Source organism: Nerophis lumbriciformis, linkage group LG21 (assembly GCF_033978685.3).
Source record: "Nerophis lumbriciformis linkage group LG21, RoL_Nlum_v2.1, whole genome shotgun sequence".
Classification (NCBI taxonomy): domain Eukaryota; kingdom Metazoa; phylum Chordata; class Actinopteri; order Syngnathiformes; family Syngnathidae; genus Nerophis; species Nerophis lumbriciformis.
In genome coordinates this window covers 6,812,861-6,827,448 of record NC_084568.2, presented here as the reverse complement: position 1 = coordinate 6,827,448, position 14,588 = coordinate 6,812,861, and the positions used below count along the sequence as shown (strand labels likewise).

Below are 14,588 nucleotides of genomic sequence, written 5' to 3'. Positions count from 1 at the left end.
ATCCATACCGCACCTGTCACTGCACCGCTACCCGCGTGCCGAGTGCAAACCGAGCCATCCGTGCAAAATGGCAATTTTCCACCCACCCAGGGAATAAGAAAAAGGATCCGACCCATTCACAGGCAAAACTGGATGGATTGGGGTATGTAGAGCAGGTGTGCAGGCTTTGCTAACAAGGGAGATGAACTGCATGCACTGCCGACCACAACATCTGTCGTTTGTGGGAATATGGAGGAGTTGTTTTTTTTTTGAAGCAGTTTGCACAGTGAGCGACAGCAGATGATGAAGTGCTTAATAGAGGTACAGATGGAAGGGGACAGGCTTCGTCTCGGTTTGGGGCAGAGTTCCAGTCCCGTGTCTTTTAGTAGCATATGACGCATTAGAATTTAGATGAAAGAGTTATAGTAGGCTCACCTACGGAGGCCCAAGGTGAGGCCTCGGTCTGACCCACCCGGCTCTTTAAGGCGTAACGAGCTTCTAATTGGCAGTGTAATGTGCACCTGTAAGTCAGAGTGCAGCTTCCTGTGCCAGCGGCAGGACGGGCTGCCACTTCGTGCCAACAGCCATGTCACACCATTCACCGACATCCCTCTGTGCAAACAAAGTCATGAAAGGACAAGATAACTTCTGAACATCAGCAAGAGTGGACTTATTTTTAAAGAAAGACTGTACAGACCGAAGCATGCCAACAGTAGTATTGTTATTCTCTTCAAAAATTTAAAGATGCAAAACCATTGGACAGCAACTGCCCTGTAAAGAAAGCATTTAGTCAGCCACGTCTAAATGCTGCCATCTAGTGGCCTTCATTCTGCAGAACAGCTGATACCTTCTTGCATGGAGAGAAGTTTTATTAATAAACACACTTTTTAGTTGAATCTTTGATCTTTTTTATGTACATAAGTAAGAGAGTACATACGACCAACATCCAGAAGCAGCAGAAAAACAAACAGTTTAAGATATTGAAGCTTAAAATCCAAGGCAGAACACAAAATCTGAAGCAGAGTGGCTCTATGGGTGAGGTTTAAAGAAAAGTTAAAAGTCCTTATTTTGACAACATTTTCAAAAAAAAAAGATAAAAATAAAAAAAAGGTACTCAAATCAAGGAGCGATCTTGGTCAGTTGAATGCTTGACTCAGTGATGTTACTCGAGTCTGTGGGGAAAAGAGCGGAAGGGGTCAATTAGGATGAAACTCACGTTTACTTCTTCCTGTACTTCAAATAAAACAAAAATAACCATGCTCCTTCTTTGCAAAGCTGATACTCTCAAGTGTTAGGGCAGACCTGGGCAAATTAAGGCCCGGGGGCCACATGCGGCCCGTTAAGCTTTTCAATCTGGCCCGCCGGACATCCATCCATCCATCCATTTTCTACCGCTTATTCCCTTCGGGGTCGCTGGAGCCTATCTCAGCTACAATCGGGCGGAAGGCGGGGTACACCCTGGACAAGTCGCCACCTCATCGCAGGGCCAACAAAGATAGACAGACAACATTCACACTCACAGTCACACACTAGGGCCAATTTAGTGTTGCCAATCAACTTATCGCCAGGTGCATGTCTTTGGAGGTGGGAGGAAGCCGGAGTACCCGGAGGGAACCCACGCAGTCACGGGGAGAACATGCAAACTCCACACAGAAAGATCCCGAGCCCGGGATTGAACCCAAGACTACTCAGGACCTTCGTATTGTGAGGCAGATGCACTAACCCCTCTTCCACCGTGCTGCCCTATGGCCCGCCGGACATTCCCAAATAATTTTTTAGATCTTTAAGATGGAAAGTGTAGCTGCCATTATGATGTGCAGTCATGTTTTCTAAGTCTTCAACTATACAAAGTATTTCAATGGTTGGAATCTGCGCTTTTGCATGATATATCAGTTACTATGGTAATCTAATTAGTTACTATGGTCATCTAATTAGTTACTATGGTAATCTACGTCACAGCAGCTCAGACGAGGCACCAAGCAGGGTGGGCTGGAAGCGTTTCCACAGGCGCGGAAGGAGATTTTCACAACAAAGTTCTAAAGCTTAGTGATGTATCAGATTGTAGGTGGGTTTATTTTTCACCCTTCGCGTTCATATTTCATTGTTTATTGCATTTTTGTTGCGTTTCACTTGATTGTACAATGTGTTGATCGAAAGGGGGTGTGACGTTCATATGTTGCCAATATTCAGTGTTTTATCCTTCATAGAAAAATGTAAAATTCCATCCATCTTCTTCCGCTTATCCGAGGTCGGGTCGCAGGGGCAGCAGCCTAAGCAGGGAAGCCCAGACTTCCCTCTCCCCAGCCACTTCGTCCAGCTCTTTGGGGGATCCCGAGGCGTTCCCAGGCCAGCCGGGAGACATAGTCTTCCCAACGTGTCCTGGGTCTTCCCCGTGGCCTCCTACCGGTCGGAAGTGCCCTAAACACCTCCCGAGGGAGGCGATCGAGTGGCATCCTGACCAGATGCCCGAACCACCTCATCTGGCTCCTCTCCATGTGGAGGAGCAGCGGCTTTACTTTGAGCTAACCCCCGGATGACAGAGCTTCTCACCCTATCTCTAAGGGAGAGCCCCGCCACCCGGCGGAGGAAACTCATTTCGGCCGCTTGTACCCGTGATCTTGTCCTTTCGGTCATAACCCAAAGCTCATGACCATAGGTGAGGATGGGAACATGGATCGACCGGTAAATTGAGAGCTTTGCCTTCCGGCTCAGCTCCTTCTTCACCACAACGGATCGATACAGCGTCCGCATTACTGAAGACGCCGCACCAATCCGCCTGTCGATCTCGCGATCCACTCTTCCCTCACTCGTAAACAAGACTCCGAGGTACTTGAACTCCTCCACTTGGGGCAGGGTCTCCTCCCCAACCCGGAGATGGCACTCCACCCTTTTCCGGGCCAGAACCATGGACTCGGACTTGGAGGTGCTGATGTAAAATTCCATTACGTTTTTTAAGGCGGTCTGTCATAACGTTTTTAGCATACAATCAGGCATTATTGTGAGGTTTTGTATTTGTGTTCCTAAAAATAGATATACCGGCCCCCAGACACATTTTTTCTCTCTAAATGTGGCCCCCGAATCAAAATAATTGCCCAGGCCTGTGTTAGGGCATAAACTGTACCACTAAATGACGAATGCTCTTGATGGCGGTTTCATCCAGCGAGGAAAGGTCCAGCGAGTCCATCTGACTCGCCAGCAGCGGCATCATCTGAAACACCACATGACTGTGAATAACTGAATATGTACAGTGCCCTCCAAAAGTATTGGAACAGTGAGGGCAATTCCTTTATTTTTGTTGTAGATTAAAAACATTTGGGTTTGACATCAAAAGATGAATATGAGACAAGAGATCAATATTTCAGCTTTTATTTCCAGGTATTTACATCTGGATCTGATACACAACTTAGAAGATACAATTATTTGTAATGGAACACAACATTTTTAGGTGAGCAATAGTATTGCATACCTGCCAACTTTTGAAATCAGAAAAACCTAGTAGCCAGGGTCCAGGGGCCGCAGGCCCCGGTAGGTCCAGGACAAAGTCCTGTTGGGGGGTTCAGGGGGGCCGACGCAAAATGATTATTAGCATTCAGACAGGTTAAAATGTTGCTAAAACCATCACTGTTTGGGCGACGAAAAACGTTGAAAGTTTTCCACTTGTATCGCTAGCAACGGCATTAGACTTGTGTTTTTTTGTCCCAACGTGGTCTTTTACATCGCTAATTCCTCCGTGTCCGATCGAAAAATCTTGTCTGCACAAGGTGCAATTCGCGTAGTTTTCACCCTTTTTGGAACGGATAATTATTCCCGGATAGGCTTTTGAATATTCTTCACGGAATGACTGCAGTTTTCTTTTCGGTTTAAGACTCGTTTGCGATTTTTCTCCGGCTGATTCCATGATCGTTCGCTTGTTTGGAAACAATGGCAACTGTATGGCGTCACATTAGTGCCAAAAATCCGAGCGCATAAAAACTGTTATCGCGCGCTGATTCTCCACTTCGTGCGCGCGCGCGCGTGGTGTCTTTCTGCGCGTGTGCGACGCCTTTCTGCGCGCTCTCTGTGTACTCCTGGCATCTCTCCTCGCGCTGTCATGTTTCTTTTTGGCACTTTGGGGGCGGGTATGCTTAGACGGCCCCTTCTTTCTGATTGGCTGTGAGCATTTTTCATATGACCAATCATTCTCCAGTGTAGCAACGTTGTAGCCATCTTACTTCAGACATCTTGCCTCAATCATTACATTGATGTCAATGGTACATGTACTACCGGTACTTAAATTACCGTAACTTGCTCGATTTTCGACCAATTTACAAACGGTTTGCCTTGTTACAAATCTTATTACATGTAGATATGACATAGGATGCTGTTGAAATTACCTCTTTCGCTTTAAAAAAAAAAAAAGACTTAATTGTGCCACATAGTTGTGTAGGGTCAGTGTTAGTCAGTTCTCTGATTATTTTAAACTGTTTCAGAATACATTATAATACTTTAGTATTTACATGCTGCCGCTAGGCGACATCATACGCAAATACGGTGTTAGCTTTCATTGTTATGCTGATGACACCCAACTCTACATGCCCCTAAAGCTGACCAACACGCCGGATTGTAGTCAGCTGGAGGCGTGTCTTAATGAAATTAAACAATGGATGTCCGCTAACTTCTTGCAACTCAACGCCAAGAAAACGGAAATGCTGATTATCGGTCCTGCTAAACACCGACATTTATTTGATAATACCACCTTAACATTTGACAACCAAACAATTACACAAGGCGAATCAGTAAAGAATCTGGGTATTATCTTCCACCCAACTCTCTCCTTTGAATCACACATTAAGAGTGTTACTAAAACGGCCTTCTTTCATCTCCGTAATATCGCTAAAATTCGTTCTATTTTATCCACTAGCGACGCTGAGATCATTATTCATGCGTTCGTTACGTCTCGTCTCGACTACTGTAACGTATTATTTTCGGGTCTCCCTATGTCTAGCATTAAAAAATTACAGTTGGTACAAAATGCGGCTGCTAGACTTTTGACAAGAACAAGAAAGTTTGATCATATTACGCCTATACTGGCTCACCTGCACTGGCTTCCTGTGCACTTAAGAAGTGACTTTAAGGTTTTACTACTTACGTATAAAATACTACACGGTCTAGCTCCGTCCTATCTTGTCGATTGCATTGTACCATATGTCCCGGCAAGAAATCTGCGTTCAAAGAACTCCGGCTTATTAGTGATTCCCAGAGCCCAAAAAAAGTCTGCGGGCTATAGAGCGTTTTCTATTCGGGCTCCAGTACTATGGAATGCCCTCCCGGTAACAATTAGAGATGCTACCTCAGTAGAAGCATTTAAGTCCCATCTTAAAACTCATTTGTATACTCTAGCCTTTAAATAGCCCCCCTGTTAGACCAGTTGATCTGCCGTTTCTTTTCTTTTCTCCTCTGCTCCCCTTTTCCTTGAGGGGGGGGGGGCACAGGTCCGGTGGCCATGGATGAAGTGCTGGCTGTCCAGAGTCGGGACCCGGTGTGGACCGCTCGCCTGTGCATCGGCTGGGAACATCTCTACGCTGCTGACCCGTCTCCACTCGGGATGGTGTCCTGCTGGCCCCACTATGGACTGGACTCTTACTATTATGTTGGATCCACTATGGACTGGACTCTCACAATATTATGTCAGACCCACTCGACATCCATTGCTTTCGGTCTCCCCTAGAGGGGGGGGGTTACCCACATATGCGGTCCTATCCAAGGTTTCTCATAGTCATTCACATCGACGTCCCACTGGGGTGAGTTTTTCCTTGCCCGTATGTGGGCTTTGTACCGAGGATGTCGTTGTGGCTTGTGCAGCCCTTTGAGACACTTGTGATTTAGGGCTATATAAATAAAGATTGATTGATTGATTGATTGATTGATTGATTATTAAAAGCTATTTTTAACATTTTAAAAACAAAATTCAAAGATTATTTCATTAATTTTATGGCTGAATCAAAAGAAATTCCATAAATTAGAAAACAAATGTTCAAGAAGAAGAGAAAATATAAAATAATGTTATGGTTGGATGTTATTGCTGGTGGACCAGTTCTGGCTGAAAGATGTGATTATGGTGTTTGTTTATTTCTTTGGGTCACATTTTGTATTACCCTGTATTGTGTTTATGTGGTATGAAATAACCTTCATCAGCGCGCGACATTTTTTTTATCCACTTCTTCCTCCGTAAATCTTGATACATATTGACGATGACCCGCCCTGCTATACTTCTGATTGGCTCTGAGCATTTTTCAGCGTTTTTCGCCTGACCAATCAGAAAGAAGAGGCCCTCCAAGCATAACCGCCCCCAAAGTGCCAAAAAGAAACATGACAGCGCGAGGAGAGATGCCAGGAGTACACAGAGAGCGCGCAGAAAGGCACCGCGCGCGCGCTAAAAGGCAACACGCGCGCGCAAAATGGTGTCGCGCGCGCGCACGAAGTGGAGAATCAGCGCGCGATTACAGTTTTTATGCGCTTGGATTTTTGGCACTAATGTGACGCCATACAACTGGTGCCTCGTGCTTGGCAGCGGTGCTATAAATAGCCTCGCGCATGGCATTCGGAATGGCTCGATAGGAAGTTACGGGAAGCAGTGTCGATTGTCATTGTTGTGACGCGATTTCGTGAATAAAACTTTTTAAAAAAAATATATTTTTAAGTAATGAAAAACCGTACTTTTTATCACTGCAACCGTAACCCGGAATAGGTTGATGAAAACCGTACTAATTACGGGAAAACCGGAGTAGTTGGCAGGTATGGTATTGGAACATATCAACTTAAAATAGATTAAAGTGAATTAGACTTAATATTTAGTTGCAAATCCTTTTCTTTCAATAAGTGCATCAAGCCTGTGAGCATTGACATCACCAAACTGTTGCATTCTTCTTTTGTGATGCTTTTCCAGGCTTTCGCCACAGCCTCTTTCAGTTGTTTGTTTTGGGGGGTTACTCCCTTCAGTCTCTTCTTCAGCAGGTAAAATGCATGCTCTATTGGGTTTAAGTCTGAAGACTGACTTGGCCAGTCTAAAACCTTCCACTTCTTGCCCCTGATAAACTCCTTTGTTGTTTTGGCAGTGTGTTTTGGGTCGTTATCTTGCTTCATGACAAAGGATCGCCCAATCAGTTTGGTTGCATCTTTCTTTAAAGTAGCAGACAAAATGTTTCTGTAGACTTCTGAGTTCATTTTGCTGCTGCCATCATGTGTTACATCATCAATGAAGATGAAAGAGCCCGTCCCAGAAGAAGCCATGCAAGCCCAAGCCATGACATTACCTCCGCCGTGTTTCACAGATGAGCTTGTATGTTTGGGATCATGAGCAGATCCTTTCTTTCTCCAAACTTTCGCCTTTCCATCACTTTGGAAGAAGTTCATCTTTGTCTCATCAGTCCATAAAACTTTTTCCCAGATTTTTTGAGGCTCATCTCTGTACCTTTTGGCAAATTCCAGCCTGGCCTTCCTATTCTTCTTGCTAATGAGTGGTTTGCATCTTCTGGTGTAGCCTCTGAACCTCTGTTCATGAAGTTTTCTGCCAACATTAGATTGTGATACCTTCACTCCTGCCCTCCGGAGGTTGTTGCTGATGTCACTAACGGTTGTTTTAGGGTCTTTCTTTATAGCTCTCACAATGTTTCTGTCATCAAGTGCTGATGTTTGCCTTGGTCTAACTGTTCGACGTCTGTTGCTTAGTACACCAGTGGTTTCTTTCTTCTTCAGGACATTCCAAATGGTTGTACTGGCTATGGCCAATGTTTGTGCAATGGCTCTGATTGATTGTCCATCTTCTCTCAGATTCACAATTGCTTCTTTTTCACCCATAGACAGCTCTCTCTTTTTCATGTTGGTTCCACCTCTAAATGCAGTCTGCACAGGCGAAACCTATCCTACCCAATCTGAAACTGAGCTCAGACATTCAGTGCTATTTATTGTTTGAATAATCAATGCAATTGGGAGACACCTGGGCAACAAAACACACCTGTCAGTCACATGTTCCAATACTTTTGCTCTGATGAAAAATGGGTAGTTTCAAACAAAATGTGCTATCTTCTCAGTTGTGTATCAGATCCAGATGTAAATACCTGGAAATAAAAGCTGAAATGTGGATCTCTTGTCCCATTTTCATCTTTTGATGTCAAACCCAAATGTTTTCAGTCTACAACAAAAATAAACAAATTGGACTCACTGTTCCAATACTTTTGGAGGGCACTGTATATTTTTTAAAACAACAATAGAGGGAGCACTTACCTCTCCGTTGCCGCGCGGGACGTTTATGACAACTTCCTGGCTGGTTGCCGCGATCGGCGAGCCGTTGACTGAAATGCTGTAGATTCTCTCCTTGTGGCGAGGGATTCTCACAGTGGAGGTCATAGGCAGCCTGATGGGAAGAAAGCACGAAATACGAGTGACCCGATATATTTAAAGAGACCATTCAATGCAACTAGAAGCTTAACTAACAGATCTAAACTGGTATCTCAAGAGTGGGGCTGTGGAGATTACCTTGGGTCAAAGCGTGGCGTGATAAGGGGAGTTGAGCCCATCAGTAGCGATGCATCAAACGGGGTCCTAGCGGGGGTGACCAAGGCCAGCGTTGATGATCTAAAAGCACACGCCATTTTGTTTTAGAGTTCCAATGAAAAAACACCCCAACTGAATAATGTATAGCAGGGGTGTCCAAACTTTTTCCAGTCTGACTCATTTTATACATTAAAAATGCAAAAAAACAATGTAGGGCTATGTATGCTAAGCTGTGAGCAACCACAACTTGACTACCGCATTTTTCGGACTATAAGTCGCTCCGGAGTATACGTCACACCGGCCGAAAATGCACAATAAAGAAGGAAAAAAACATATACCGTATTTTCCGCACTATAAGCCGCACCTAAAAACCACAAATTTTCACAAAAGCTGACAGTGCGGCTTATAACCCGGTGCGCCTTATATATGGATTAATATAAATATTTATTTTCATAAAGTTTCGGTCTCGCAACTACGGTAAACAGCCGCCATCTGTTTTCCCCGTAGAAGAGGAAGCGCTTCTTCTTCTATGGTAAGCAACCGCCAAGGTAAGCACCCGCCCCCATAGAAGAGGAAGCGCTTCTTCTTCTACTGTAAGCAACCACCCGCCCCCATAGAAGAAGAAACCCCCGGATATTGCGTTTCATTTCATTTGTGTGTTTACATCTGTAAAGACCACAAAATGGCTCCTACTAAGCGACACGCGTACAACGCAGAATTTAAACTTAAGGCAATATTTAACCAAAGAACTCCAACCGCTCGATATTGGTGTCAACAGGGCATTTAAAGCACGACTGCGAATGGCGTGGGAACAATGGATGACCGAAGGCGAACACACCTTCACTAAGACAGGGAGACAGCGCCGGACGACATACGCCAACATCTGCCAGTGGATCGTAAATGCCTGGGCGGATATTTCGGTCACAACTGTGGTCCGAGCTTTCCGGAAGGCAGGATTCACAGAACTGCGACGAGACGGAGCCGGCCATTTTGGATCCCGTATTCGCCCAACTTTTTAATTCGGACACCGAAGGAGAAGAATTCGAGGGATTTATGAATGAAGAATAACTTCAGAAAGTGAGCGTTATGTTTATTTTGTGTGTTGTGACATTAACGTTCGAGCAACATTAAGTTATTGATGCTTATTGATTGCACATTACCGTACATTTTGGGAGTGAACAGAGTTGTTAGAACGCTGGTTTTTAATATATTATTAAAGTTTGACTGACCTATCTGACTGTTTTTTTGACATTCCCTTTAGCGCAGTTAGATGCGGCTTATAACACGGGGCGGCTTATAGGTGGACAAAGTTTTGAAATATGCCGTTCATTGAAGGCGCGGCTTATAACCCAGGGCGCCTTATGGTGCGGAAAATACGGTATACGGAGCATAAGTTGCATTTTTTGGGGCAATGTATTTGATAAAATCCAACACCAAGAATAGACATTTGAAAGGCAATTTAAAATAAATAAAGAATAGTGAACAACAGGCTGAATAAGTGTACGTTATATGACGCACAAATAACCAACTCAGAACGTACCTGGTATGTTAACGCAACACATCATGGCAAGAGTCATTCGAATAACTATAACACATTTACCAAACAATCTGTCACACCCGATCGCTAAATCCCATGAAATCTTCCTCCCCGGTGTCGCCTCTGGTATGTCCTTTCTTTCTGCTGCCGTTCTCTGCTGCATATTTCACTACGTCCGGCTTGTAATCTGCAGTATATGATTTCCTTTTCGGTGCCATTTTAGTTCAGTCCTTCTCAGTTTTTATAAGTTACCGCCAATGTTGAAATGATCCACTTTCCTAGGTATGGACGTAGTTGCATGTAGCATCTTTTTTTTCCACAATACACCGCCATCATGACCCACAATGCACTTGTGCCATGACCCGCCCTCGCATAATCTCTATTGGTTGTTGACGTGTGTGTGTGACGATTGCTGACATTTGCTTCGTCTCTTCCGTGAATTAGATAAATAATATTATTTGATATTTTACGGTAATGTGTTAATAATTTCACACATACGTCGCTCCGGAGTACCGTATTTTCCGGACTATAAAGTCACAGGTTTTTTTCATAGTTTGGCCGGGGGTGCGACTTATACTCAGGAGCAATTTATGTGTGAGATTATTAACAAATTACCAACTGATGTCAATTATATATATTTTGTTGAAAAGCCTGATTAGTAGGGGTGTAATGGTACGTGTACTTGTATTGAACCGTTTCGGTACGAGGGGGTTCGGTTCGGAGGTGTACCGAACGCGTTTCCACACGAACATATAAAGTCGCCTAAGCTAAAGTCTTAACAAGCTGCTCCGCTTCCTTCTGCCTGTCTCTGTCAGTACTCTACACAGCACCCAGCATTGTCCCACCCACACAACCATCTGATTGGTTACAAACAGAGCGGTAACAGCCAATCAGCAGAGCGTATTCAGAGCGCACGTAGTCAGTGCTTAGCGTTTAGCAGGTAAGCATCAGGCAGCGGACTCTCCCCAAATTATAATAAACACCTCCCAGTCAACTACTAGTAACATCACTATGAGCCCGTTGACCTTCTAGAAATATAAAAGGCAGCTTCAGCTCGCTCGCAGTCCTGGCTTGAGGTGAAGGCTAATTCGCTTTTAGCGTAACGTTAGCTCATTTTGCGGTGTGTGTGTGTGTGTGTGTTTGTGTTACGGAGAGCAAAGCCCTGTCTGTCTGTTATTTCACTTTACCTTTTTCTGTGTTGATTGAGTTGTGTTGAAGCAACAAAAAAGGACATTATGTTAAATGAAGAGTTTCTGTCTCTGATAGTTGATTTAATAATGTAAGTGCATCATTAAGCCTACATTAACTCCATGGTGTTCAGGGATGAATAGTCTCTCCTATTTCAGATATAGTTACATTAATCATTAGTAATGGAGCAGCACAGTTTTGAATGGCAGGGTCCCTGCTATCACATGTTGATAAAAATATAACATTTACATAATAAAAATCAACTACAGGCTTCCCAAATGCTGTAATAAATTAAGCATGATGTGTTGACTTGAAACTGTTTAATGTTGCACTTTTTATATATAGAAGAAAAGTTTTGTCATTTTATTTAATCTGAGCAACAACTTGAGGCAGTTTAATGTTGATTAACGTGGGCAGAATTATTATAGTGTTCCCAATGTTAAAAAGGAGAAAGCCATTGTTTACAAATTTGGTAAATACATAACCAAAAAATGTATATTTTGTTGTTTTCTTACTGTACCGAAATGAACTGAACCGTGACCTCTAAACCGAGGTACGTACCGAACCGAAATTTTTGTGTACCATTACACCCCTACTGATTAGTCACCCTTTCAACAAGGTATAACTTGAAAGGATTGTGCATCTGTGGAATGAGCAAAACAGGGTCTCGTTCCTCCAAAAGTGGCACCTAAATCCCCTGAAATATTCTCCTGGGGGGTGTCTGTGTGGTCGCACTTTGCCATAGAAGTGAAAACATTTTTTAAAAAGCAGAAAAAATTAAAATGTTGAGGTGCCCTACCTTTTAATGGCGCCGTTCTGCTGGCAGATGGACACAGCCTTTGCTCGTTTTGACGTAGTTGGCGGTTTCCTTGTAGTTTTCCCCTGCATTGACGTGAAGGGGTTACACACACACACACACACTGCACAGTGACGACTTTGACGTTTGGAGTGTGCATAAATTAAAACCATTACCTTCCTCGAAATCCTTGGGCTGTTTTCCTTGTCTTTAGCTGCATCCTTTTTCTTTTTAACTTTGGGTTAGCAACAAGAAAAAAAATGTGTAATGAAATCCTTACTTTTTCTATAGAAAGCAGTATGCCAACATGTCTTTTCAGAACACCTTAAAATCTGAGCCGAGGATGTCGTTGTGGCTTGTGCAGCCCATTGAGACACTTGAGATTTAGGGCTATATAAGTAAACATTGATTGATTGATTGTAAAAGACAAGCTAATGTGGTCATACTTCTCCGGGCGGGTGTCTTGGCTGCATGGTCCTCGGCTACGACTTTCTCCACAATGGCTGCCTCCGCTTCTCTCTGGGAACGAACAATAGAGATTAAAAAAGTTAAGAATAGCAATTGTCACAACTGTGGACGTATTGTGTTGTTTGGGGGGGGGGCTATAAGTTAGCTTTAAGTTTCAGCAAGTGTGTTGTTTTTTTGTCTGTAATAAGGTCACGTGGCGCCACTGGCTTCCCTGATTGGGACCATACCAAACAGCGAGAAAAAGCTTCTTCCCATCAAGTGTTTGTTCCACATGTGTGTTTTTAATTACAGTGGAACTTCACTTTAAGAACTAATTGGTTCTCGAACAGGGTTTGTAAATCAAGACGTTTGTAGAGTAAAGCAAATTCTCTATAAGAAACAATGTAAATATTAGGGATGTCCCGATACAACTTTTTCACTTCTGATACGATACCGATATTGTAGCCTTGAGTATTGGCCGATACCGATATCATACCTGCCAACTTTTGAAATCAGAAAAACCTAGTAGCCAGGGTCCGAGGGCCGCGGGCCCCGGTAGGTCCAGGACAAAGTCCTGGTGGGGGGTTCCTTCGCCCCCCGACGCAAAATGATTATTAGCATTCAGACAGGTTAAAATGTTGCTAAAACCATCACTTTTCTATCAGTCACAGTGACTTTTCAAAACAAAAATATTACAGCAAAAATCATATGGGTTGATTGACATGTTTATTCTGTAAGCTAACTTCAATAGTTTGAAATTATTTTGACAGTTAATGCCAGTTATCCTGTCAACCTTTCACAAGACTTCAATTTGTTAATTGAAAGTATAAACACTTTTTACAGTAAACAATTGGTAAAACAGTACTAAACAATTCCATTAAAAAAAAAATTGGTGTCATTATTAACTTTCTGTCCAAGCTTGTATAATCTACTGCCTTGTTCAATTGTAAAAAATATTCTGTGCCTAAAATTCACATTTCTATCACAATTATCATACTGTAAACATGGTAAGCTAACTTCATTAAAATTAATAGTCCTGTCAATAGCATGGAATTACAATTCAAATGTAGTTTTTTTGTAAGCCTTTCAAAAGAATTCAAAATATGAAAAATTCATGAAAATTAATTTAAGCCATCAGACACTTGAAAAGTGGCACATCACATCTCTAATGTAATCATTTTAACTTTTCAACAGAAATAGCAGTGCAAAAATATTAAAGGACATACTTCTGTATTTTGGTAGTTATGCTGTCAACATTTAACAAGATTTCTTCAACTTGGACTTGAAAGCATAAATAGTATAAACACTTTTAACAGTATAACAGTACTAAACAATTCCAATAGATAACATTGGTGTCATTACCTTTTTGTTTGCTCAAATATTGCCTCCGTAAATAAAACTTCGGCATTTATCACATCCAAAGAATCTGTTTGGGCGACGAAAAACGTTGAAAGTTTTCCACTTGTATCGCTAGCAACGGCATTAGACTTGTGTTTTTTTGTCCCAACGTGGTCTTTTACATCGCTAATTCCTCCGTGTCCGATCGAAAAATCTTGTCTGCACAAGGTGCAATTCGCGTAGTTTTCACCCTTTTTGGAACGGATAATTATTCCTGGATAGGCTTTTGAATATTCTTCACGGAATGACTGCAGTTTTCTTTTCGGTTTAAGACTCGTATGCGATTTTTCTCCGGCTGATTCCATGATCGTTCGCTCGTTTGGAAACAATGGCCTCGTGCTTGGCAGCGGTGCTATAAATAGCCTCGCGCATGGCATTCGGAATGGCTCGATAGGAAGTTACGGGAAGCAGTGTCAATTGTCATTGTTGTTACGCGATTTCGTGAATAAAACTTAAAAAAAAAAAAAAGTTTTTAATTAATGAAAAACCGTATTTTTTATCACTGCAACCGTAACCCGGAATAGGTTGATGAAAACCGTACTAATTACGGGAAAACCGGAGTAGTTGGCAGGTATGCGATATCAATACGATACGATATAGGCACGAATCATACATATATTTACCGTATTTTCCGCACTATAAGCCGCACCTAAAAACCACACATTTTCACAAAAGCTGACAGTGCGGCTTATAACCCGGTGCGCCTTATAC

At 42.8% G+C, this 14,588-nt stretch overlaps 1 protein-coding gene across 1 annotated transcript in view; it reads right to left on the bottom strand.

The window, feature by feature from the left end:
• Nucleotides 1-887: 887 nt before the first annotated feature.
• The window catches only part of cdca8 (cell division cycle associated 8), a 33,476-nt gene continuing 19,775 nt past the window's right edge, over nt 888-14,588 (bottom strand). The window contains exons 5-11 of the mRNA XM_061983157.2: nt 12,479-12,551; nt 12,209-12,267; nt 12,036-12,118; nt 8,494-8,592; nt 8,242-8,371; nt 3,101-3,187; nt 888-1,151 (exon numbers count right to left, since the gene is read on the bottom strand). Coding sequence (XP_061839141.1) covers nt 1,116-1,151; nt 3,101-3,187; nt 8,242-8,371; nt 8,494-8,592; nt 12,036-12,118; nt 12,209-12,267; nt 12,479-12,551 — 567 coding nt within the window. The 3' untranslated portion in view covers nt 888-1,115. The remainder of the gene's footprint in view (nt 1,152-3,100; nt 3,188-8,241; nt 8,372-8,493; nt 8,593-12,035; nt 12,119-12,208; nt 12,268-12,478; nt 12,552-14,588) is intronic.